This window comes from Theropithecus gelada, chromosome 10, assembly GCF_003255815.1.
Source record: "Theropithecus gelada isolate Dixy chromosome 10, Tgel_1.0, whole genome shotgun sequence".
NCBI lineage: Eukaryota > Metazoa > Chordata > Mammalia > Primates > Cercopithecidae > Theropithecus > Theropithecus gelada.
In genome coordinates, this window is record NC_037678.1 from 64,582,526 (window position 1) to 64,605,862 (window position 23,337).

At 39.9% G+C, this 23,337-nt stretch overlaps 1 protein-coding gene across 2 annotated transcripts in view; it reads right to left on the minus strand.

Moving 5' to 3' along the window:
- The window catches only part of RPRD1B (regulation of nuclear pre-mRNA domain containing 1B), a 58,729-nt gene that overhangs the window by 32,624 nt on the left and 2,768 nt on the right, over nucleotides 1-23,337 (minus strand). The window contains exons 2-5 of one of the 2 annotated variants that reach the window (XM_025398322.1): nucleotides 18,764-18,893; nucleotides 11,204-11,302; nucleotides 9,137-9,152; nucleotides 1,719-1,820 (exon numbers count right to left, since the gene is read on the minus strand). In XM_025398322.1, coding sequence (XP_025254107.1) covers nucleotides 1,719-1,820; nucleotides 9,137-9,152; nucleotides 11,204-11,302; nucleotides 18,764-18,893 — 347 coding nt within the window. Of the gene's footprint in view, nucleotides 1-1,718; nucleotides 1,832-9,136; nucleotides 9,153-11,168; nucleotides 11,303-18,763; nucleotides 18,894-23,337 lie in introns of both variants that reach the window. The other variant, XM_025398321.1, reaches the window with a different exon arrangement.

Consider the following 23,337-nt stretch of genomic DNA (forward strand, 5'->3'; position numbering starts at 1 on the left):
TTAAAGAAAATTAGTTGGAGTTAAATGAGGTGGAGGCAAATTCTAAAAACAGTCATTCCTACCATTTCTTAAAAAAAAACTGTTCTTAGCCCCAGAGCTTACAAGCAAGTTAATGTCATGGATTCTAAGAAAATCTACAAAATTAGTTATCTAAGTCCATGGCAGGACATGAATGAAATTCTGAATAATTATTATTTTTTTTTAATTCTAAAAGAACATGTTTTTGGCAATTCAGAACAATGAAGTTTGTATTGCTTAATTTCAAATGATGTATCATTTCCAGTATAGAATAAAGGTATAAATATCAGATGTTAACAGTTGTGTGTTGTGGCCAGGTGTGGTGGTTCACACCTGTAATCCTAGCACTTTGGGAAGCCAAAGCAGGAGGATCACTTGAGCCCAGGAGTTCAAGACCAGCCTGGACAATATAGCGAGACCCTGTCTCTAGAAAAAAATAAAAATAAAATAATTAGCCAGGCATGGCGGCATGTGTCTATAGTCCCAGCTTCTTGGGAGGCTGAGGTAGGAGTATCACTTGAGCCCGGGAGGTTGAGTTTGCAGTGAACTGTGATCATGCTACTGCACGCCAGCCTGGGTAACAGAGCAAGATCCTGTCTCCAGAAGAAGAAGGAAAAAATTATATGTTGACTAATCAACCTACTTCAAGTCTTTCTTGGATTTTCTTGACAAAATGAATGTCACTCCCAAAATTAAATGCATGGAACTTATTATAAACAAATGGGGGAAAAAACAAGAAAAGTAAACCAAGGATGCACTTTCTATATATATCAAAAAGGAGTTTCTTAAACTGTCAGAAAACAAAAAATGCTAACAGGCCACTCCATAATGACCAAGGAGTAGCTAGCTCCGTAAACGGTAGTTAGATTACCCCGAAAGGTAATAATCTAGGCTGTCGTCTTTAAAGTGTTTAAATGCAAAGATACATGACCTAACACTGCTGTCATTTAATCCCTAGCCTAACTCAACATTGTAACATAACGCAAACTAGACATGCTTCCTATTTACATAGGTTTAAGCATGACCATGTGTAATAAAGCTGTTTTAGGCAAAGTAAGATGAAGCGCCCCTTGAAAAGAGCATGGGCACTGAAGTCAGACACACCTGGATTTAAATTAAGACACTGGTCAAGTTACTTAAACTGTCACCTTGCACCTAAATTCTCTTGACTGTAAATAGATAAAATGAACCAAGACAGATTCATAAGCTAACCTGTATAGCCAAATAACACGAACACATGGTTAAAGACTAACTCCCTGTTTTAATATTTAATAGGCTATAGTGCAGCAAATTGGCTACTGACACATAGACTGTCTTTAGATATTAATGAGCTATTTACTTTATAAAACTACCATGCTACTGGAGACAGGCCATGGTAGAAGACTTTTGAATGTCTTTGTAATATTATCTATCCCTTTCTCCAAAATCTATTTTTAAAGAATACTCTTAATTTCTAGGATTGAAAAAACCAAGTCCAAGTACCTTATAAAACATAAGCCCATCCCAGAGTCATGGCACGCAAAGAAACAGTGACACCTGCCATCCGGCAAACTCCTCTGGGCAGAATGATGCACAGGGCCCCTGAGAGGTGCCCTCTGAAGATGCCATACTGGTGGTCACTGGCGCCACCTTGTGGCCGTAGTCTTCAACTAGAGGTCACTTTAAGCCACTCTTCCCTACTCTCTGGGGTCAAGACCTACCAAGAGGGGTCCTGCAGAAGGATCCTGAGGAGAGTAGCTGCCAGGGTAGTCGTCATCCTCCTCCTCTTGAATTTGCTGAAAAGTTCGTTTCAGAGATTTCTTCTCTTCTGTTGCTAGAGGAAAGGTAAAAGGGATAAATTTGAGCCACATATCCTGTAGTAATAAGAGTCACATGCTATGCACAATGGGCCACATGTAAAAACAGGGCTGAAGGGGTGCACATTTTCGGAATGGCTTAATAATAACCTTTATGCTAGTTATTTTAAATTGATTGTAGTTCCCTACATTACTGAAAAGAGTCAAATCTTTGTCCATCATCCCGGATTGATTCTCTGGTAAAATACTATGGAAAACAGGCATCTAAAATGAAACTTACCCAACTATCACACTTGAGTAAGAAACTCATGGGACAATACAATGAAGCAAACCAACGTGAGCTAGGGTTTACAGAGAACATAGAGAACATTGCGTATAAAACGGGATATGTTATGCTTTCCAGGGATCATGTCAGAAAACAGGAGAGAAAATTTTATCAATAAAATTTTGTCAAAAATTCCAAACGCAAATATTCTTTACACTATTCCCCTAAAAACAAAATAAATCTAATTTACCTTAAAATTAAAATAACCATTACTGAGACATATGATTGATACTCCTGAGAAAAATTACTTAAGTTACCATTTTTTTAACCACTTTTGAGGCTGACAGGTTACATTATTTATTATCTATCTGCACCGTATGTTTTTACATTGTTATGATAGATGTGTTAATTCCAAAATCATTCTTTTTGCATCAAATTAGACAATACAAAATAAATGCCAAACAACTGTGGGAAATAAATCTAAATGATAAACTCTAGTTTAGAAAGTAAAGAAATATTGGACACAGCCTGTGTCTGGCATTGCAAGTTTCCTTTTAATCTTTCCAACAATTTTAAGATACAGCATCTCCATCTGACAGGTGAGAAAACAAAGGCCAGGGAGGTTAAATGACACACTTATGGTATGACTCCAAAACCTGTCCTCCTTCCGCTGCACTCGAATTACTTAGCACCATACAGGTACCCTCTCATTTAGCAAAAAAAGGGGGACACCAGGCACCTGCTTCAGATATATACACATGTTTTGCTTATACATTTTCTTCTGGAACCAAGCCATGTAGAACCAAGCCTGTTCTCTACATTATATACATTATATACTAACTGACCAAACTTATGTTTGAAGTGAAAGCCAGGTCAATATTATGAGTTTTATTTTTATTTTATTTTTTTTAGATGGAGTTTTTGCTTTCTTGCCCAGGCTGGAATGCAGTGGCATGTTCTCAGCTCATTGCAACTTCCGCCTCCTGGGTTCCAGCAATTCTCCCACCTCAGCCTCCCGAGTAGCTGGGATTACAGGCACCTGCCAACACGCCTGGCTAATTTTTGTATTTTTGGTGGAGACAGGGTTTCATTCACCATGTTGGCCAGGCTGGTCTTGAACTCCTGGCCTCCAGTGACCCACTTGCCTTGGCCTCCCCAAATCCTGGGATTACAGGTGTGTGCCACCACGCCTGGCCAAGTTTCATTTTTTCTTAATGTTTTTGTCTATTACAAAAAAAGGAGACAGCAACATCTGCAATACAGGACGTCCTCCCCTCACTTTGCGCATTCTATTATACACAGATTTGTTATCATGGCTTCGTTAAATGACACCAGTCCCTCAATAAAACAAGTTCGAACTTCAGTTACCATGGCATATTAACTTGAGTAACTGCATGAAGTACAAATTTTGCTATTAACTTCAGCCCCCAAATCATGATCAGTGACCAATCACATCATTCTTCAAGTCTATCAGTGATTGGTCACTGCACACCTGTCATGCAGGTCACACAAAGACAGCAAAGCGCTTCACTGGGCTGTCTCCTTATCTCCCAGTGATAAGACCAACGACATTTTATAAAAATGAATGATCAGAAGAGGGTATTGATCATAAAGATGAACGTGGAACAAAGAAACTGAAACAAAAGCTAATGCTGGAACTGAAATCCCAATGGCACATCAGTGGAGATACAGAAGAAACAGCAGGTTGCAGGATGCTGCCACTGCCAGCATCAGAGGGAGCCTAGATCCATGGCCAGAGGAACTTGTAGAGGCCAACTTAGCAATGAAGAAAGTGGGAGTGATGAAAAGAACGACAACGTCCTAGAGGAAGAGATGCTAACAAAAAAAACTGCATGCTAAAGAAACTGAGAGGTATTTTACAACACTGAAAGCATAATAGATAAAATGTTGGAAGCCGATTCAAACAAAATACAGTATGACAATGTGCAAAGCCACAGAAAAGATGTTTGCTCTGTGTGTATATATATATATATAAAAAAATTATACCAGAAGAAGGCAACCCTTGTTCAAACTACTCTTGATAAGTTTGTTACAAAGAAAACACACTTGAATTCTCAATGTTTCTAATTTGTTGTTACAGCATATTAAATAACTATTAGTTTACTATCTCTTTTGTTTCCCTACACATTTGGAATCAACAGGGAGTTCTTTTTTTTTTTTTTTTTTTTTTTTTTTGAGACGGAGTCTCGCTCTGTCGCCCAGGCTGGAGTGCAGTGGCGTGATCTCGGCTCACTGCAAGCTCCACCTCCCGGGTTCACGCCATTCTCCTGCCTCAGCCTCCCGAGTAGCTGGGACTACAGGCGCCCACAACCGCGCCCGGCTAATTTTTTTTTTTGTATTTTTAGTAGAGACGGGGTTTCACCGTGGTCTCGATCTCCTGACCTTGTGATCCGCCCGCCTCGGCCTCCCAAAGTGCTGGGATTACAGGCGTGAGCCACCGCGCCCGGCCCAACAGGGAGTTCTTAATTCTTTGACAAAAAAATTGTAAAAGTCACAGAACAATCATAATTTTCCCCACTGATTATAAAGATTGCTTTGCCTGGGTTCAGCCTGCACAGTCATGGTTATAGTCCTGCACTACTATGCAAAGCAAAGATTGCTATATTTTTAATATGAAAAATCTTATTAGGATATAATTTACATAAGAAACACCTAACAGTACTTTGTACATAGCAGCTGCCTAATTAATGTGTGCTATGACCCATGCAGACATTTAGCCACTATGGCATCAAAACGGTCACATGGAAGGAGTGGCCATTAGAAGCTAAGTACAAACTTCAAAATTTTTATACTGTTGTGTTTGCTTTCAAGCACCTAGAGAAGTGCTCAGTAAGTAACTATTAGATACACCAAAGAAAGCAGAAAAAAATTATAAAACTTGAAATCCTTCCATTTTCAAACTCTCACACAGAAATTATTACATATAAAAACCAAACACTACCTCAAGACACTTAGAATTCCTGAATTTTGGCACTGGGAGGACTTAGACCTATGCCTTTGTTTCTCCCAACTCAAATTTTCATGAAAATATCTAGGTCCACAAGTTGCAGTTTGCCCAAAGTCAGAGAGTTTGTTAGTGTAAAGCTGGGTGCTACAGATCAAAGCCTCCTTACCTGGAGTTCTCTTTGCCACTTCACATTGCTGCTCACGAACAGCATTACAAGACTTAAAATAAGAAATCATTTTAGGACCACTTATGTCCTTTGCCATCCTGATGGCAGAGGACACAACAGGTGTTAACCGTTATCCTACTTTTCCAGTTTCCTCCTCTTTCCATTTGGAGGACCTATTGGTGCTACAAACCTAAGATTTCTGGACATGAATTACTAATCATTTCCCCCACAGGGCTCCTCATTCCCTGAGCTACCTATTTCCATTACAAACACTTTCACCCGTCTTCCAGGTACAAGGCCTTAGAAACCATTAGAATCTATCCCAAGGTCCCAATTTCTAGCAGGTTCCACACCTCAGAAGGATGCCTTACATACTCCCTCTCTCTCCTCCTTCCCCTACACAGCCTCTTACCAGCAATCTGTCCTTTGTCACAGCTGGTTGAGACCACTGTCTCCCCACCTCTAGTTGCCCCTTTCCCAAGTTAGACTATACAGTTGTCCCTCAGTATCCATGGGGGATTGGTTCCAGGACCGCCATGGATACCAAAATCTAGGGATACTGAAGATCCCATTACAAAATGGCATAGTATTTACATATAACTTACGCACACATCCTCCAATATATTTTATGTTTAGATTACAGTACCTAATACAATGTACATGATATGTAAATAATTGTCACACTGTTTCGTTTTTAAAATATGTATTATTTTTCCCCAACATAAATTCAAAATGCAGTTGGTTGCATTTGTAGATGTGGAACCTGTAAATATGGAAGACTGTATTCTATTTTTAAATTAATCTTCCTAAAGTGGAGTGCCCACTCCATCGTGTCCTTATTCATAAACCTTAAGGGGCTTCTAATGATTTTACAGATTCCTCCTAAGTTCAAAGCCTAATGATGGCAATGGTCTCCAACTCCCACAGCTCTTGGGCCTCTCTTAAAGCACCTGGCCTTGCTACTGTGGCCACTGGCAAGCGTTCTTCTCTGACAGGAGCACTTAGTGTCTTATTCCTCTACATCCCTACAGTACCTAGGAAAGGGCTGACAGGTCAGAGTTTGAAACCGCTTGAAGGGAGGAGTCACAGAGCTTGGAAAACGCTAGTGCTAGGCCAGAAATGACTATCGCTGCTACGAAGTCAGCAGTCATGGTGCCCAGTATTGTCAGTCTAGTCAGACAGCCATTAAAAATAACTTAGGATTTCCAGGTTTCCTTTGCAAAAGTTATCCATTGTTTTAAAAATTAAAATTATTTTAAAAACTAGAATATTTATCAGTCCCATTTCTACATCTGAATTCAAGGTAAGCCTTCCACTATCAATTCAGCTTCTACCACGGTATACATTTACACTCCCTTTTTTACTCACTTGACCACTCTGTTTACAGGCAGGACAAACCGGGGGGGTAGCCAAAGTCCTTCTCTCCTCATACTGGGTACCTTCTATTCTACCCTCCAACCTGTCCCTGTGTCTCCAGCAGGCCTTGTACTCAGCTAACCTTAAGTAATCCTCGTTACCTAAGGGTTTAGAGTATGCCTCTTACAACCTGATTGTGGGAGAATTTCAGACACTGTGGCAGACTGTGAAACTAATCTTAAGGCAAAAAGCTGGCCTGCAGGCTCCCAAATCACATTATAATATGTAGCCATCTACCGTAAAGCTGGATCTTCTAGAGGATCCACTTGAAATTTTCTGTGATTTAAAAAACAAATGAAAACACCCTGTCTGAATGCAGCGGTGTTTACAACTAATCGACTACAATCGGTTACAGGCTTTTTTGTTCCTTCTCTACTCCCACTGCTTCAATTTACTAGTTAACAACAATAACAAAAAACACACCTATGTATTTTATATTACTTTTATAATGAGAAAAGGATCAGGAAATATTGTTTGCAACAGCTCCCTCATTCTTTGCTCCATCCCTGCATAATAAAGGACATTTTAATAAGGCACATTAAACTTTACTTGTGGAAAGAAAAGAACGTGCAACAAATAAAGGTCTAACACTTGAGGCACAGTTCTACCAGCTGTCTACCCTTATCATCTCACTGAACTGAGTAGCCAAATCCAGGCATAAACCCAGGGAAGTTGTGCCTAGAACTCATACTCTTAGCTAACATGTTCTCCAGCCTTGCACAAAGTCTGGGGGACTGAAAATATTAAAAACCTCTTCTTATTTTTGCTACCAGTTCATATGTAGAAACTCAGCATATTAGATACTAGAACTGGTGGGGCACTGGCAGGGCAAACAAAACTCGCATCATCACCCCACTGATAATATCTTACCTGCATTATCTCAAGTAATCCTTATCATAACCCTATAAGGTATTACCATTAATAGCCACATTGTACAGTGAGGATCTGAGCTTCAGAGATATCAAATGCCATGGCCAAGGTCACAGAACTTTAGAAATGACAGCTAGGGGACAGGTGCGGTGGCTCACGCCTGTAATCCTGGCACTCTGGGAGGTCGAGGTGGGCAGATCACCTGAGGTTGGGAGTTCAGGACCAGCCTGACCAACATGGAGAAACCCCGTCTCTACCAAAAATACAAAATTAGCCAGGCATGATGGCACATGGCTGTAATCCCAGCTGAGGAAGGAGAATCACTTGAACCCAGGAGGCAGAGGTTGCGATGAGCCGAGGTTGCACTCCAGCCTGGGTGACAGAACGAGAATTCGTCTCCAAAAAAAAAAAAGAAAAAGAATGACAGCTAGGATTCATACTGTGGAAGCCTGAATAGCTAAACTATATTAAGATCCAGGAAAGCTGGGTAACCTACTCACAAATTCCTATCAAAATTCAAGTCTATATTGAAATCATGTGCTTTCAGGAAATACGACAGTGTGAAGAATATCAGCTTTAAAGTCACATAGGCCTGGGAATTCACCACTTATCAATTATTTCTCTCGGAATAAAATTACTATACCTTTTTGAGCCAGTGTCCTCATCTAAAGTATGAAAATAGTACCAAATTCACAGAGTAGTTATAAGGATCTAAAACAAATTAACGTGAAAAGTAACCAGCAGAGGCTGGTACATAACGGATGCTCAATAAATGCTAGTTCCTTTGTATCTACCCTCTCTCTCTAAATCCTCCTACAACCATATACTACATGAGTCACATGTGGCTCAAATAAAAAAGTTCCATTCAGTCAAGCAACACCTTGAGTATTCTCAAGAGTAGAGAACTTCTCTCCTTTTCTTACTTTAAAAATTTTGTTTTCAACTGACAAATAATAATTGTATATATTTATGGGGTACAGTGTGACGTTGAGACACCTTTAGAACACCTCGAGAGACAGGTTTATAAACTTAATACCCAGTTCTACAACAGAATTCCTAAGCTCATGCATTCTCCAATGTTGTAAGAACTGTCAAAGTTCCACAGAAAAATTTTTATTTCAGAGGTAAACTTTATGAAGTTGCCTGAAGACAAAGAATTACCCATGAATCAAAGCTGGAATATAAAAGGACTACTCAAATCTGGAAATAAACTTCTCGAGAACTCATCAATATTTGAAAGGACTCTGGTAAAATATTCTGGTAACTCAGGTCCAGAGAAGAGAGTGAAGACAGAGTGAGTCGGCTGGGACTAACACATATGCTGAAATCTTTTGATGTGTGTTTTCATCTTTATAGAATAGAGAAAGAGAAATTATCTTTAGATCAGCATTATCCTCTACCTAGAGGAAACTGCCTCTGTTATTGTTAATGTCTGTCTAGACTCTCAAAAAAAAAATCAGAAACCCAACAAAGCTATTTCCAATACTATCACTGCCACAAATTCCACACATTCCCAGAATGCAAAACTATTCCTCACTCTTCTCTCCCTCTTTCCTATAGCATCTAGTATAGCTGTTTACTCAAAGTGTGTGTCCAGCAAATGTACATTAAATTGAAATTCAACATTAGCTTCAAACATCCTCTTTCAAGGCTCTCCTACTTGCCCAAAGGTGTTTTTAAAAATCAGCACTGTTTACCAATGAACTCTAAGGCAGAGTAAAGAATGCTGAGCAATTCCCCAAAGCTGTACTGAAGACCTCCAAAGGACACAATACAAACACCAGAATCCAAAGCAGGAAGCATCTTGCTTTTCAGAAGCTACCTACCTACCTGAGTGATCCTAAAATTATCTTCTAGCAACATGTAAACCAAGTAAAACAACAATGACCTGCAGTCTGAAAGCACTTATGTCATTCACAGAAAGCCTCTAACCTTTGGTTTCACAGGAAAGTTACCCACTGTAAAATGCAAATAATTTCAGACCTGGAAAGGATCACCAAGGGTACACAAAATGGTTGCTCAGTGAAGGATACTGTCACACATGCTAATCGTGACTAGGTTCTATAGCAGATCCATGTACAAAGTACCAGAGAACAAGGAGGGAATGACCACATGAGCCCTGACAAGCCAAGGAAGATGTCAGAATGAGAGTTGCATTCTTGGAGAATGAGTTCACCACACAGTGAAAGCAGTAGAAGGACATCAAGCAGAGGTAACAGCAGATGCAAAGGAAGCAGTGCCAACAGAGCATCCAGAGGGGAAACTATCGACAATTCAGTTTGGCCAAAGAATACAGTGTAAGTGAGGAAGCGGCAGGAGAAGAATCTGGAAAAACAGGCTAGTTCAGATAGAAAGGATCTTCAATACTATCAGTACTTGGACTTGATCCTCCAGGAAACAAGTATGTATGCAGGCAGACCAGACCTGTAGCTTAGAAACATGTCATGCCAACTAGAATTAAACCACAACTAACCAGAAGCCAAGCAACTAAACACCACGTGATCTTACTCTTTAAAGAAAAAAATAGGCCGGGTGCGGTGGCTCATGCCTGTAATCCCAGCACTTTGGAAGGCCGAGGCAGATGGATCACGAGGTCAGGAGTTCAAGACCAGCCTGGCCAAGATGGTGAAAGCCTGTCTCTATCAAAAATACAAAAATTAGCTGGGCATGGTGGCAGGTGCCTGTAATCCCAGCTACTCGGCAGGCTGAGGCAAAGAACTGCTTGAATCCGGGAGGTGGAGGTTGCAGTGAGCCGAGACCACCCCACTGCACTCCAGCCTGGGCGACAGAGCAAAAAAAAGAAAAAAGAAAAAGAATATAAGCTCTTATTAAGGGCTTTGCAAAATTCACACACAGATGCACTTCCTAAAGATACCCTGGGTTCAATAAAGATCAAAATCAATTTTCAGCCAGGTGCGGTGACTCACACCTGTAATCCAGCACTTTGGGAGGCTGAGGTGGGCAGATCACTTGAGGCCAGGAATTTGAGACCAGTCTGGCAAACATGGTGAAACCCCATCTCTACTAAAAATACAAAAACTAGCTGGGTGTTGTGGCGGGTGCCTGAATCTCAGCTACAAGGGAGGCTGAGGCAGGAGAATGGCTTGAACCCAGGAAGTAGATGTTGCAGTGAGCCAAGATCACACCACTGCACTCCAGCCTGGATGACAGGGTGAGACTCTGTCTCCAAAACAATCAATCAATCAATTTTAGACAGACACCATGCTGACAATCATAAGGATATGTTTCAAACGCACATCTACATTTAATTAAACCAAGTTCTTAAAAAGCTAAGAAACTTATCCAAGGTCCTACTGTAGTTAATGGCAGAGCAAGGACAAAATCTTAGTCCAGGCTACTTCCTAGTTCACCACAACTCTGAATAACTTCATTGTTCCTTTCCCCGTGCAAGGAAAGTCTCTGAAAGACAGAAGCAAGCCAAGGAGAACAGAGAGCAGAAGTCAGGGTGTGAGAGGATGAACAGCATGAATACTAGAACCAGGCTTACACGCTGTGAGCACTACATAAATTCTCACCATCGTTCATGATCATCTCTCTGAAGAATCATAAAATCGCTGGTGGTTCACAGCAAACCCCACTGCAGCTTTTCATATGTGATTCGAAAGTAGGCAAAGACCAAGAGCTGTAAACATGTGGTGATGTTTCTACCTTTGGGGGGAGGGCTCTTGGAGTCCTCCATAGACAGCTTCAGCTGCTGTATGAACTCGCCGCCATACACACTTCGTTCTTGCCAGATGTTCAGCAATCTTTCTAAAGGTTTTTTACAGCCTTCATCTGCCTCTCTGCCCAGAAAAGATGAAAAGATATATATAAGCTTAAGATTTTGTTTTTAATTAGGACAGATGTACTTAAAAAAAAAAAAAAGAAATCAACAACTGACTAAATGATTTACACATTTAAAAGCAAAAGAATAAGGTACATATTCTAAAACTTGGATACCCAAAACCTGACCACAGACTACATTCTTCCTGTAGTGGGAGGGATCATGCCATAATCGAAATCAAATAAGACCAAAAGTCAATGGCCAATTTTTAGACAGAAAATTATCAAAACTCCATCTTATCAATTGTGATAGCTTGCTTTTTAAGACGACGTTAATTAAAATGTGCTGCCAGACATTCTGCTGGAAATTAAAAGTGGATCAGAACTCTTACAGATAGAAAACTGATTTTAAAAAACCAGATGTTTAAAACAGGAAATAAATTCACTGCAACCCATCAATCCTAACACACCAACACCTCTACATGTATAAACACAATCATATACATGTATATGTTAAGACTCATTCCAGTTCTAACCACTTCATAATCATTTTAATTGTGGGCTAAGTCCATAGTCCCGGTTCACACAAAGGTATCTGATAATCTCAGGACACACTTAATAATGCAGTCCTTCATAATTTATATCAAAGGATATGAATTAGAAGTAAAATGTTTTCCCTTGACATGTTAACTCCTGAAACAGGACATAAAGGACTATAACTAGCACTCACTGAGAACCAATTGCCTACAATAAAATGTCAGACAGCAAGCAGAAGATTGGGTTAGACTTTCTGAAAGCAAAGGGAATTCAGTCACCACCCACTGTTACCGTGAATTGTTCTGTTTTGTGAGGGGGTTTAAATAGCAACGATCTTATATTGAATGACTTTAAACAAGAAGGGATACCTCGACATCTTAGTATCTAAGTTAAATGGCTTTTAGTAGGAACTTCAAGAAGAAACCATGCCAAATTCAACTGAAATGGGAACTCTATTCACACCCAACCATGACAACAACACTTTAGTAAACTCAAGGCGAACGGAGGTTTCAGCCTCACCGGGTCAGAGCATCTTTCTTATGAATTACAGGTGGTCAATTTCACTGACTAAAGGACTCAATCAGGGTACATAACAATTAATTCTTTTTTTGTTAAACTTTTTAAAGTCAGAAGTGAGGGTCTGGTTAAAAAAAAAGAGGAAAACATTTCTACTGCTAAGTTTAAAAAGCTTAAAAATATGACCCAATTACTTGATATTTGTGATAAAACACTTTTACTCCACCTTCAAAATATATCCAGAGATGAGTTACTTCTCATCTTTTCCTCTGCTATCAATCTGGCCCAAGGCACTATCATCTCTTGCCTGGACTACTACAGTAGCCTCATTACTGGTCTCCCCGCTTCCACCCTTGTCCTCTTACAATCTACTCTCGAATTTTCAAAATATCATTTTAGCTGCTGTACTAAGGCAGACCACGTCACTCCTTTGTTCAAAATTGCCAACATTTCTTCCCAGTATTCCTCAGAATAAAAGTCCTTATAAAGACTCCAAGGCCTTTCCCAACCCAGCTGTTATTTCCCTGGCCTCATCTCCTACCCACTCTTCCCCACCCCCATCCTGCAACCTCCTGCCTCAACAGCTACCCTAGCAAGGCCTCAGAGCCTTAGCACTAGAAAAGTTTGCTTTGCCTGAAACTACATTCCCCATGTGGCCACAAAGCTCCATCCCTCTACTCCTTCAGGTAGATGTTTAGTCACACCACCTTCGGCATGTCATTCCCTAATCTCCACGTTGAAAATGACACTCCCTGCCCCTACTCAATTTTTTTCCATACAACTTTTCTGGTATGTTGTATATTCAATGGTTTACTTTTTGTTTACATGCTTTCCATTTGAACGTAATTTCCACAGGGGTGGAGATTTGTCATTCTCTCCCATTGCTATATGCCCTTGAACAAGCACGATAAATATCTGTTAAATTGTAATCTTTTTCAAAAAAATGTATATGGGTTTCAGTAAGTTATACAGTTACTCAACTTTCAACAATCATCTTACTGTATCAAGGTCATGTCAGAAATCAACTAAGCACTCCTTGGCTCCATCGATGAAGGTTTACAGAATACAAAGAATAAGAAGGCCTGGGTCCTGACCTCTAGGGCTCGACTCAGCAACCCCTCAGACCTGTTTAGTCTCCTTTCCCTACCCGACCTGGAACTTTGCATTCCAGCAACACCCACCCGTATGTATTTGCTACTCAGAATTTGTTCTCTCATGTGCATGTATGTGCCTTTGTTCATGCTATCTCTTCTTCAAATAGAACCGCCAAAATCAAACAAGGCAAAGGGAAAGGAGTAATTCAGGTAGCTGAAGTATATGGGGGAATGTGGGGAAATGGCAGAAGAATCTGGAAGCCCCGAATGCCATATTAAAGCATGTGGCCTGCAGGCAACGAGAGGTCCCTGATGTGATCAAATGTATAGCTTAGAAAAATAAAGTCATTATAATTAATAAAACCAAATTGCAACTAATCAGAACTTAGTTAACGAACTAGCTGGTACTTTTAACATACAATCTGTTTGCTGCAGATTCTCTATTCACTTAAAACAAGGAGAAACCATTATCATGAGAATAAATTCTTATCAAGAATTTAGTTAAAAAATAGGTGGGTATCACAACACACACACACCATCCACCATTCCTGGGGATACTTGGGACTCCATTCAGGCTAAGACTGGTTTTGTGTACAGTTTCAGGCACAATGGAAAATGATGTTCAAACCTGTTATAAACGCAAAACATTTTCAAAAGGCTTTTACTACTAAAGGCCAAAAGCGGGGTTCCAGTTTAATTAGTGAATGTAACTAACCAGGACAGATATTTCCTTGAGCATTGTGGCAAATCAAGGTTTTGCTAGATAAGTTTCAAAGTTATAAATAAAATATTCAAGAAATCTTTCTACTGATTAGGTTTTGAAGGAAGTAGCTCCAGTGAAATGGAAGTCACTTTGGCATCTGGAATCAGACACAACCAAGGTAATAAAGCCATTATATAACAGAAAGAGCAGTATTTTCAGTATACTGTATACAGTATACAATAACTCCAATCTAAACTGAGAAATCTTTAAATGGAAAAAAAGACTAAACCATCTTTGCCATCAATCTATGAATAAAGTGGAAGATGGCAATAATTACATACACAACTTATTACACTGAACACTTAGTATTTTAATTCTGATTAATTAAAATTCAATCCCTTCATTTTTCAATATAGATAGCAAAACTGACCTTTGAGAGTGAAAAATGTGTATGACACACACAAACAGAATTGCTGCTTGACGTGTCAGCTGGACACCTGAGGCCCTGCTAAGCCAGCCTTGGGGGCCTTTTCTTCCTCCACAGTTCTACGGCACTTTTTCAGTACAACCACAGTAATTTGTACAACTCTGTCTTATCCCATGCACAGCAGGCCTATGGTAGGCCTACTAAGGGCAGGAATTCTAAGTATTCCCTACACTTCCAACAGTACCTCATGTAAAGCTGGTTCAGAAAAGAGTTAACATAGAAGGCCAGACTGCCACCCTTAGGGAAGTGCTTGGCTAGCGTCTGGGAACTTGGGATTTCAGAGTGTCCCTACCATTTCCTAACTTGTAAGGGTGGTTTACTGGGCCTAAATTGTTTGTGCAAGCAATACAGTTCTTAATGAACACCTGACTTATTTCTGGGAGCCTAGAATTTTGGCAGAGGGTGTCTACATGACCAATCCGATAAAAACTCTGGGCACGGAGTCTTTAATGAGCTTTCCTGGTAGGTTACACGTCATACACATCACAACTCAGTGCTGGAGGAATTAAGTGTGTTTGTGTAATCGCACTGAGAGGAGACTCAGAAGCTTACACCTAGAGTGCTCCAGTCTGCTGCAGGCACTGCATGCACATCACCCTCTGCTGCTGCTGCTTTGGATCCTTTAGCTGTAATGAATCACTGCCATGACTATGACTACATGATGAGTCCTGTGAGACCTTCTAGGGAATCACCAAACCTGGGAGTGGTCTTGGGGCCCACAACAATAAATAAACATCATGTGGGTAACTCCCAAATTTATGTCTCCAGAAATCAATTCTCTACTGAGCTTCAGACTATTTTATCCACCTACCTATCTGGCATCACTCCTTGGAATATTCACTAGCCATCTCACACTCGGCCTGGTCAAAACAAAACTCGTGATTTCCTCCACCAAATCTTTTCCCCAATCTTCACTTCAGTAAAGGGCACCATCAGTCATTCACTTATGTCAAAAGCTAGAAATCGTCTTCGATTTCTCTTTTCACTACCAGCTCCCACTCAACACCTATAAATCCTATCAGTTTCACACTGGAGAGGTGGGGATCCTCCCACGAATGAAGCATTCAATAAATGGAAGCTATTAGTATCTTCCCATTGCTTCTGGGTCCTAGCCAATGTCACCTCTAGCCTCCACCACAGCAATATCCTCCAAACTCACGTCCCCGCCCCTCCCTTGGCCTTTACAATCCATCCCTCCACACTAAGCCACTTTTAAAGAGGGGTCTTTTAAAAATGTATGTTGGAATATATCATTCCCCTGCTTAAAACTCTTCAATGACATCCCATCAGAAAAAAATCCTAACTCCCAAGTCTTACAGGGTGTACGTGACTGGTGCCTGTCCACCTCTCAGACCTCATCTGGATGCCACTTTTCCTTTGCACACTATGTTCTAACCACACCAGCCTTCATTCTGTTTCTCTTAGCAGGCCAAGATTATTTCTGCCTTAAGTTTTTCTTAATGGCTGCTCCTGCTTCGCACGATTACCTAAAATGTCATTTCCTTAGAGGCCTTCCTGAACCACACTGCCAGCGAGAGATCCTACTCTAGAACATCACTCTATTTTACTATGTCTGTATTATCCTGCTCTGAAAGTATCTTGCTCATTTACTTGTCTTCGCCTGCCTTGTTCATTGCTGCTCCCCCAGTGTCTAGATTCATACTTGGCATATAGAAGGCACTCCAATACATATTGAATGAAAAATGACATGGACAGCTGTCTCCTCACTGGGAAGAAAACAAGGCACTTGCATGAAAAAAAGTTTGCAGTCTGGTTAATTAAATTGCTATTCAAATCAAATCTATCCTATGAACTTGGCAGCTTTGTCAGACTTGAGAGTTTTTTTACTATTTGTTGGGGATGGAGGTATCTTTTATCATAAAGATATCCCTCATCAATTTAGTCAATAGTGACGGGTCAACTATCTTTGTCCATCAACTGGCCACAAAAAAAAGCATACAGAAAGTATATGTTAATTAGGCTACTCCTACTGTGGACAAGCTGCATCACGGTTGAAGCAGAGATGTTGGACTTTCTGTCCTAATAATGGGGTATAAGAAAGGAGATTGGAAACATGGGTATCCTGAATATAATATCCAAGCAGGATCTTAAAAGAACCAGAAGAAAGCAAACAGAAAGGAATTTGGGCTATTTTATTGAGAAGGACCAGGTTTATCTTCCCCGCACTGCCACTGAATCTGCCAAGACACCTAAAAACTGGCTAGTTTTTAAGGTGTTCCCAAGTGAAAAGGAATTTTTAACCCTGGTATTGCCCACCCCCTTTTCCATCCCTTTCTATTTACTTTTTGGTTTCAGAACAGCTAAAGATTACAGATTGTTTGTTTGTCTGTTTGTAATTTAGAGACAGGGTCTTGCTCTGTTACCAAACCTGGAGTACAGTGGTATAATTATAGCTCACTACAGCTTTGAACTCCTGGACTCAAGCAATCCTCCTGCCTCAGCCTCCCAAGTAGCTAGGACTACAGGTGCATACCACCATGCCTGGCTAATTTTTAAAAAGTTTTTTGTAGACACAGGGTCTCACTATGCTGCTCACGCTGAAATTTATAAATAAAACTGTTATGTTTACTATCGCTACAAGAAATCATTCCAGCCAATTCCCTAGACCAAACCTCTTCCATAATGAGTTAACATTAATTAACTCATTTAACTAATATTTACTGAACGCCTACTCTGTGTCAGGGCAGACCATACTGTTGCCCAGCTCCTGGGACACCATTTACGTGGAGGCTATATAAATGGTATTCCTTCAAGCTACATAACTAAGCAGCTCTGTGCCAGACTTTACTAGGTGCCTGGAATATAGGAAAAAACATATGATCTAATGAATGAGCAAAGAATGTGGAACAGGCATTGTACTATGTACTTTTAAACATACTGTCTGTCTTTACCCTCCCAACAACTCTTAGGAGATAAGTGGTACCCTCCCCCTTTTAGCCAGTTAGGAAATTTGGGTTCAAAAGTTAAGTAACACATCCCAGGTCACTCACATAGTGTCTGAGGCAGAGTTACCATCAATTTCTAAGAAACTGTGAATTAAATCTCATCAAAGCAAGAAAATCTGTCTATTTCAGATAGCTCCTCTAGTAGTCTGTTCTAAGTTTACTCTGTTATGAAGATGCAGTATTTTTTTCAAGTTAATAACACATTTTCCTACTTCAGTGTCCATGCTGATCAAAAGGTGAGCCAGTTATGTAGCTGACCAACAAAAACCATCTTTTTCATCTCTACAAAGCTAGGCGTCATTTCTTTCTCTTGGATTTCTAATTTTATTCCTTCAAACTTTTCAAATCCTGTAAGGAAAGCAGGACTTCATTTCTCATTTAAGGCCTTTCACTATATTTTAGACCTAATAACAATTTATGTTTAACCTACTAGTCTCCTCATTCATGTTTCCCAATTCCTTTTGCAAATATCTGTTTATATATTTACCTATAAACATAATATTCTAATGAATGATAGCTTTTCTTTGCTTTTCCTGGGCACCTAATTTGAGCCTACAGAAAGCTTTTGTTTTCATATGAAGTAATTTATAAGACTTTTAATCCAATGTATGCTTTCTATGGTATTAGTTATGTGTGTGCCACTCCTCTCCACCACAAAACACAATAGCATCAGGCTTAATACAAAATAGCCAGATCAAACACCTACTTTCCACACTAATAATTACTATTATTGCAGTTACAGCAATGACTACTATTTTTAGTAAACTAGACATCTAGAAATCCAGAAGGAAATAAAAAGGAAGGCATTTGGCAATTAATCACTTGCTATTACATTACTAAAAGGTTCCCTTACTAGTTAGCTTTGTTTTTTAATCATAAGCTAATGAGACAACTCAACCGAACCAAGGAAAATATCATAACCAAGAAATAAATTCAAAAAATGAAAATGAATATATCTAGAAGAAAAGATATGCCAGGCTGAATCTCTTAAATGTATCAGAGTGTTTACATGTCTCGATAGTTCTTGAGGGCTCAACAAAACATAAAACCACAATTTGGCCTCCACAACTCTCTGTAAAGTAGGAAGTTGTCAATTTACAAAGGCTATCACAGAAAAAAAACCAAAAAGGTGGAAAAGGTAATGAATTTAAAAACAAATCCAAAAACAGACAACATACCTGGCAACATGAGAAAAAGCATCCACAAGGACAGATTCAAATTCTCTAGTGAATTCAGGTCCTTTCCTTTTACTGTTCTGGATGACATCATTCGCTAAATACAGAAAAGTAAGCTTTCTATTTGATTTGGCTGAAAAAAAGAAAAGAAAAGAATTTAACTTACACCAAAGAAATTCTCAATTCACAATTCTTTTGCTGGGCTGCTCCTAAAAAAAACATTAAGACAAGTATTTTCTACCTGGGGGGCTCAAGTAGATATGTTTAAAAAGACAACCTAAGGAATAGGTTTGGGAATACCGTTTTGGAAAAGAAAAAGAAAAACAATGGGCCATCTTCATTTCTGTGTTGTTTAAACCAGGGTAATTAATTGATAGTAAAAATTAAGATAATCCAAAGAGAATTCCTAAAGGATAAGCAATCAATATTAATGTTAAAACTAAGGCTTTTATTTATTGCAAAAATGAGCAATTTCTAACTCACTTTTAATTATCAAATATTCCAGAATGAAAGACTGAGTTGGCCAGATGTGGTGGCTCATGCCTGTAATCTCAGCACTTTGGGAGGACAACATGGGTGGATCGTTTGAGGTCAGGAGTTTGAGATCAGCCTGGCCAACATGGTGAAACCCTACCTCTACTAAATATACAAAAATTAGCTGGGTGTGGTGGTGGGTGCCTGTAGTCCCAGCTACTCTGGAGGCTGAGGCAGGAGAATCGCTTGAATCCAGGAGATGGAGGTTGCAGTGAGCCGAGATTGCACCACTGCACTCCAGCGTGGGCAACAGAGCAACACTTTGTCTCAAAAAAAAAAAAAAGACTGAGTTAGGTTTCAATTTTATTTATTTATTTATTTTTTTTTTTTCTTTGAGACGGAGTCTCGCTCTCTTGCCCAGGCTGGAGTGCAGTGGCCGGATCTCAGCTCACTGCAAGCTCCGCCTCCTGGGTTCACGCCATTCTCCTGCCTCAGCCTCCCAAGTAGCTGGGACTACAGGCGCCCGCCACCTTGCCCGGCTAGTTTTTTGTATTTCTTAGTAGAGACGGGGTTTCACCGTGTTAGCCAGGATGGTCTCGATCTCCTGACCTCGTGATCCACCCGTCTCGGCCTCCCAAAGTGCTGGGATTACAGGCTTGAGCCACCACGCCCGGCCAGGTTTCAATTTTAAAATGGTTTCACCGGGCGTGGTGGCTCATGCCTGTCATCTCAGCACTTTTGGAGGCCGAGGTGGACGGATCACCTGAGGTCAGGAGTTCGAGACCAGTCTGACCAACATGGAGAAACCCCGTCTCTACTAAAAATACAAAATTTGCCTGGCATGGTGGCGCATGCCTGTAATCCCAGCTACTCAGGAGGCTGAGGCAGGAGAATCGCTTGAATCCAGGTGGTAGAGGTTGTGGTGAGCCTATATCATGCCATTGCACGCCAGCCTGGGCAACAAGAGTGAAACTCCATCTCAAAAAAAAAAAAAAAAAGGTTTCTTGTAATTTTGCTCCTAAACTGAGAATTTCTCTAATACTCCAATAACCATAATCAATAATACAGAAGAATCTCTAGGTGCACCAATAGATATTAACTCAAATACAAGTATACATTAACACTACATTCTTAATGAAAATTTACACACATGTGAAATCTAGATATGCAAAATTAGGGCTTTCACAAAAACCGTAATTCTCTCTTATTTATGTGAAACGTGGTTATATTCACTATTACTTTATATGTATCATACGTTAAAGCATAAAAACCTCATGCAACACGTCTGAGTTACAGTTGCTTTGGGGAACATTACTGAATTTCCTGGCTTCTATGCACATAATTTCTCAACTATAAAGTTACATCACTACGATTTTTGGTCCCAGTTTTCTTTTAAAAGAAATAAAGAAGAACATAATTAGATGTTTCAAAACACAGAGTTTTCTCCAGCGCTAAAGTACCTGAAAAACACAAGCTCTTTATTAATCTTAACACACCTGAGTAGTCCTTGCTCTATTTCTCTCTGAAACCAGTTTTTGAAATGTACAAATCATGTATATGTCTGACATAGCAGGCATAAGATCTGACATTTTAAAACGTAGCTACAGGAGGCTGGGCACAGTGGCTCACGCCTGTAATTCCAGCACTTTGGGAGGCCGAGGCAGGTGGATCACCTGAGGTCAGAAGATTCGAGACCATCCTGGCTAACACAGTGAAACCTTGTCTCTACTAAAAATACAAAAAATTAGCCAGGCATGGTGGTGACCACCTGTAGTCCCAGCTACTCAGGAGGCTGAGGCAGGAGAATGGCATGAACCCGGGAGGCAGAGCTTGCAGTGAGCCGAGATCACGCCACTGCACTCCAGCCTGGGCGACAGAGTGAGACTCCGTTTCAAAAAAAAAAAAAAACAAAAATCAGCTGGGCGTAGCGCCAGGTGCCTGTAAACCTAGCAACTCGGGAGGCTGAGCTGGACAAATCACTTGAACCCGGGAGGTGGAGACTGCAGTGAGCCCAGATCGCGCCACTGTACACCTGGGTGACAGAGTAAGAGACTCCGTCTCAAAAAAAAAAAAAAAAAAAGAAAAAAAAAATTAGCTACAGAAGAATAACCCAAGTTAAAAACAAGATTTTAAAGGCATATTACAGTTTAAACTGATGAAACTGATGTCTTAAATGCTCATAAAATTAAATATGGATACCCTGAATTGTTTTAACCTTTTGGTAATAGCCTAGTTTAGAAGGCCAACTGATAATACTAGGAACCTGGCGCTTTCTTCAACTGTTCTAATTATTATTCAAAAGCAGAACGAAAGTGTCAGTAGTTACAATACCTACTGTTGCTACAAAGGTATGATATGATTACGGCAAATTGCGCTTTTTTGTTAAAGCAAACCTTGCTCTGCAAAGTTGATGTAAGTAAAACTACCACACCTGTAATCCCATGCAAGTTAGCAGATTCAAAAGCAAAACAGAACTTCAACAAAGCAAACTTCATTAAGTGGAGCTTTAAAATTTCATACATTTTATGTTAAAAAACCTAGAATCCATATTGTAAAATGTCAATGCGGACATTCAAGACCTGATATACTTTTCAGTAGACAAACAAGGTATCTAAGGGCCTTGAGAGCCAACGTTTTCACTGTTTACAATGCCAATTAATTTTCATCACCCCAGAACTTAACAATGGGGATTTATTTATATATTCAACATCCTCAACAGTCAACATAAGCACCATGTGTGTCAAAGTGATATGACAAAACCCTAGAGCTCCTGAGCACACAGTCACAATACACACAACATGCACACCCTCCATTCCAATCCTGGAGGACAACTCACTTGTTCAGATTTCCTAGATGACAGAAACAGGTCCTTTCACCCACTACCCATGACCACTCCAAACTGGTCAAACTAGTTGTTGAGTAAAATTTACACAACTGGTTAATCAAAACTTTTTACTTGTTGACTGGTTTTGGCATCTAGAGAAAGTCTTAAAGTAATTCTGGGATAAAAGCCCATTTACCTATACTCAGGCCAAGATACAAAACACCACTAAAAATACTCATTTAGGAGCACTTTACACCAAAACTATTCCATAAAGAAGGGGAGACATTCTACTTAGAACGGAGCTCAAATGGGATAAATTAAGAATTATTCCTAGAAAATGGAAAGATAACACATTAGGAATAGAAGTATTTAAGCAAGAAAAAAAGTTAATTTTTGTAAATCTCATATATTTTGAAGGCAACTCAGAGACAGTCTGTGAGCATCTCAGCTAGGAAAAATGACTTCACCCTAGATAGAACCTACAGGGCTAATCAATCTGAACATCAGGGCACAGAATCCTTTTCCTTTAGTGTGGGGGCATTTTCAGTTCAAGAAAGCAGCATGGATATTTGGAAGCTAGGTCTTGATGCTTGGAAGAGCATCTTTTTTTAACTCTGCACTGTCCAGTAAGTTAGCCACTAGCCACGTGTGGCTACTGGAACACCTGAATTGTAGCTGGTAAAAATTGGTAACTAAATTTTCAATTCTATCTACTTAAAACTTTAGTTCCTTAGTCACACATTTTAAGTGCTCCATAGCCACATATGCCAAGTGGCTACCTGTTGGATGGCACAGATAGAAAACGTTGCTATTATCACAGAAGATTGTATTAGATATCGCTGTTTAGATCCTTTACGCTGTTATCATAGAAAGTTGTATTGGATAGCGCTGTTTAGATCCTTTACCCAACCATGAATATTCTATCAGAGACCATGATTTAATTCCTATTTTTAAACTATGTAACAGGCACCAGGCTATATCTTGTGGTGTTACAAATAAACAAGAAGGTCTAGTTTCTCCCTCAAAACATAATCTAATGACAAAGATGTAACCAGTTCAAATGAACAGCTAGTAGGAACAAATCAAATGCTAAACTGGTATGACGGGGTGGAAGGCACTCATTAATTCTAATAAATGAAAGCACTACAGTTTGGTTGGAGTCAGGTGACCACCTTCACTTATTAAATGCACCGAGACACTGAGTACTTGAAAAAGAACACATTTTGGCATCAGGCAGCCCTGGGCTCATGTCCTAGCTATATGTCTCTGGACAAGGCAT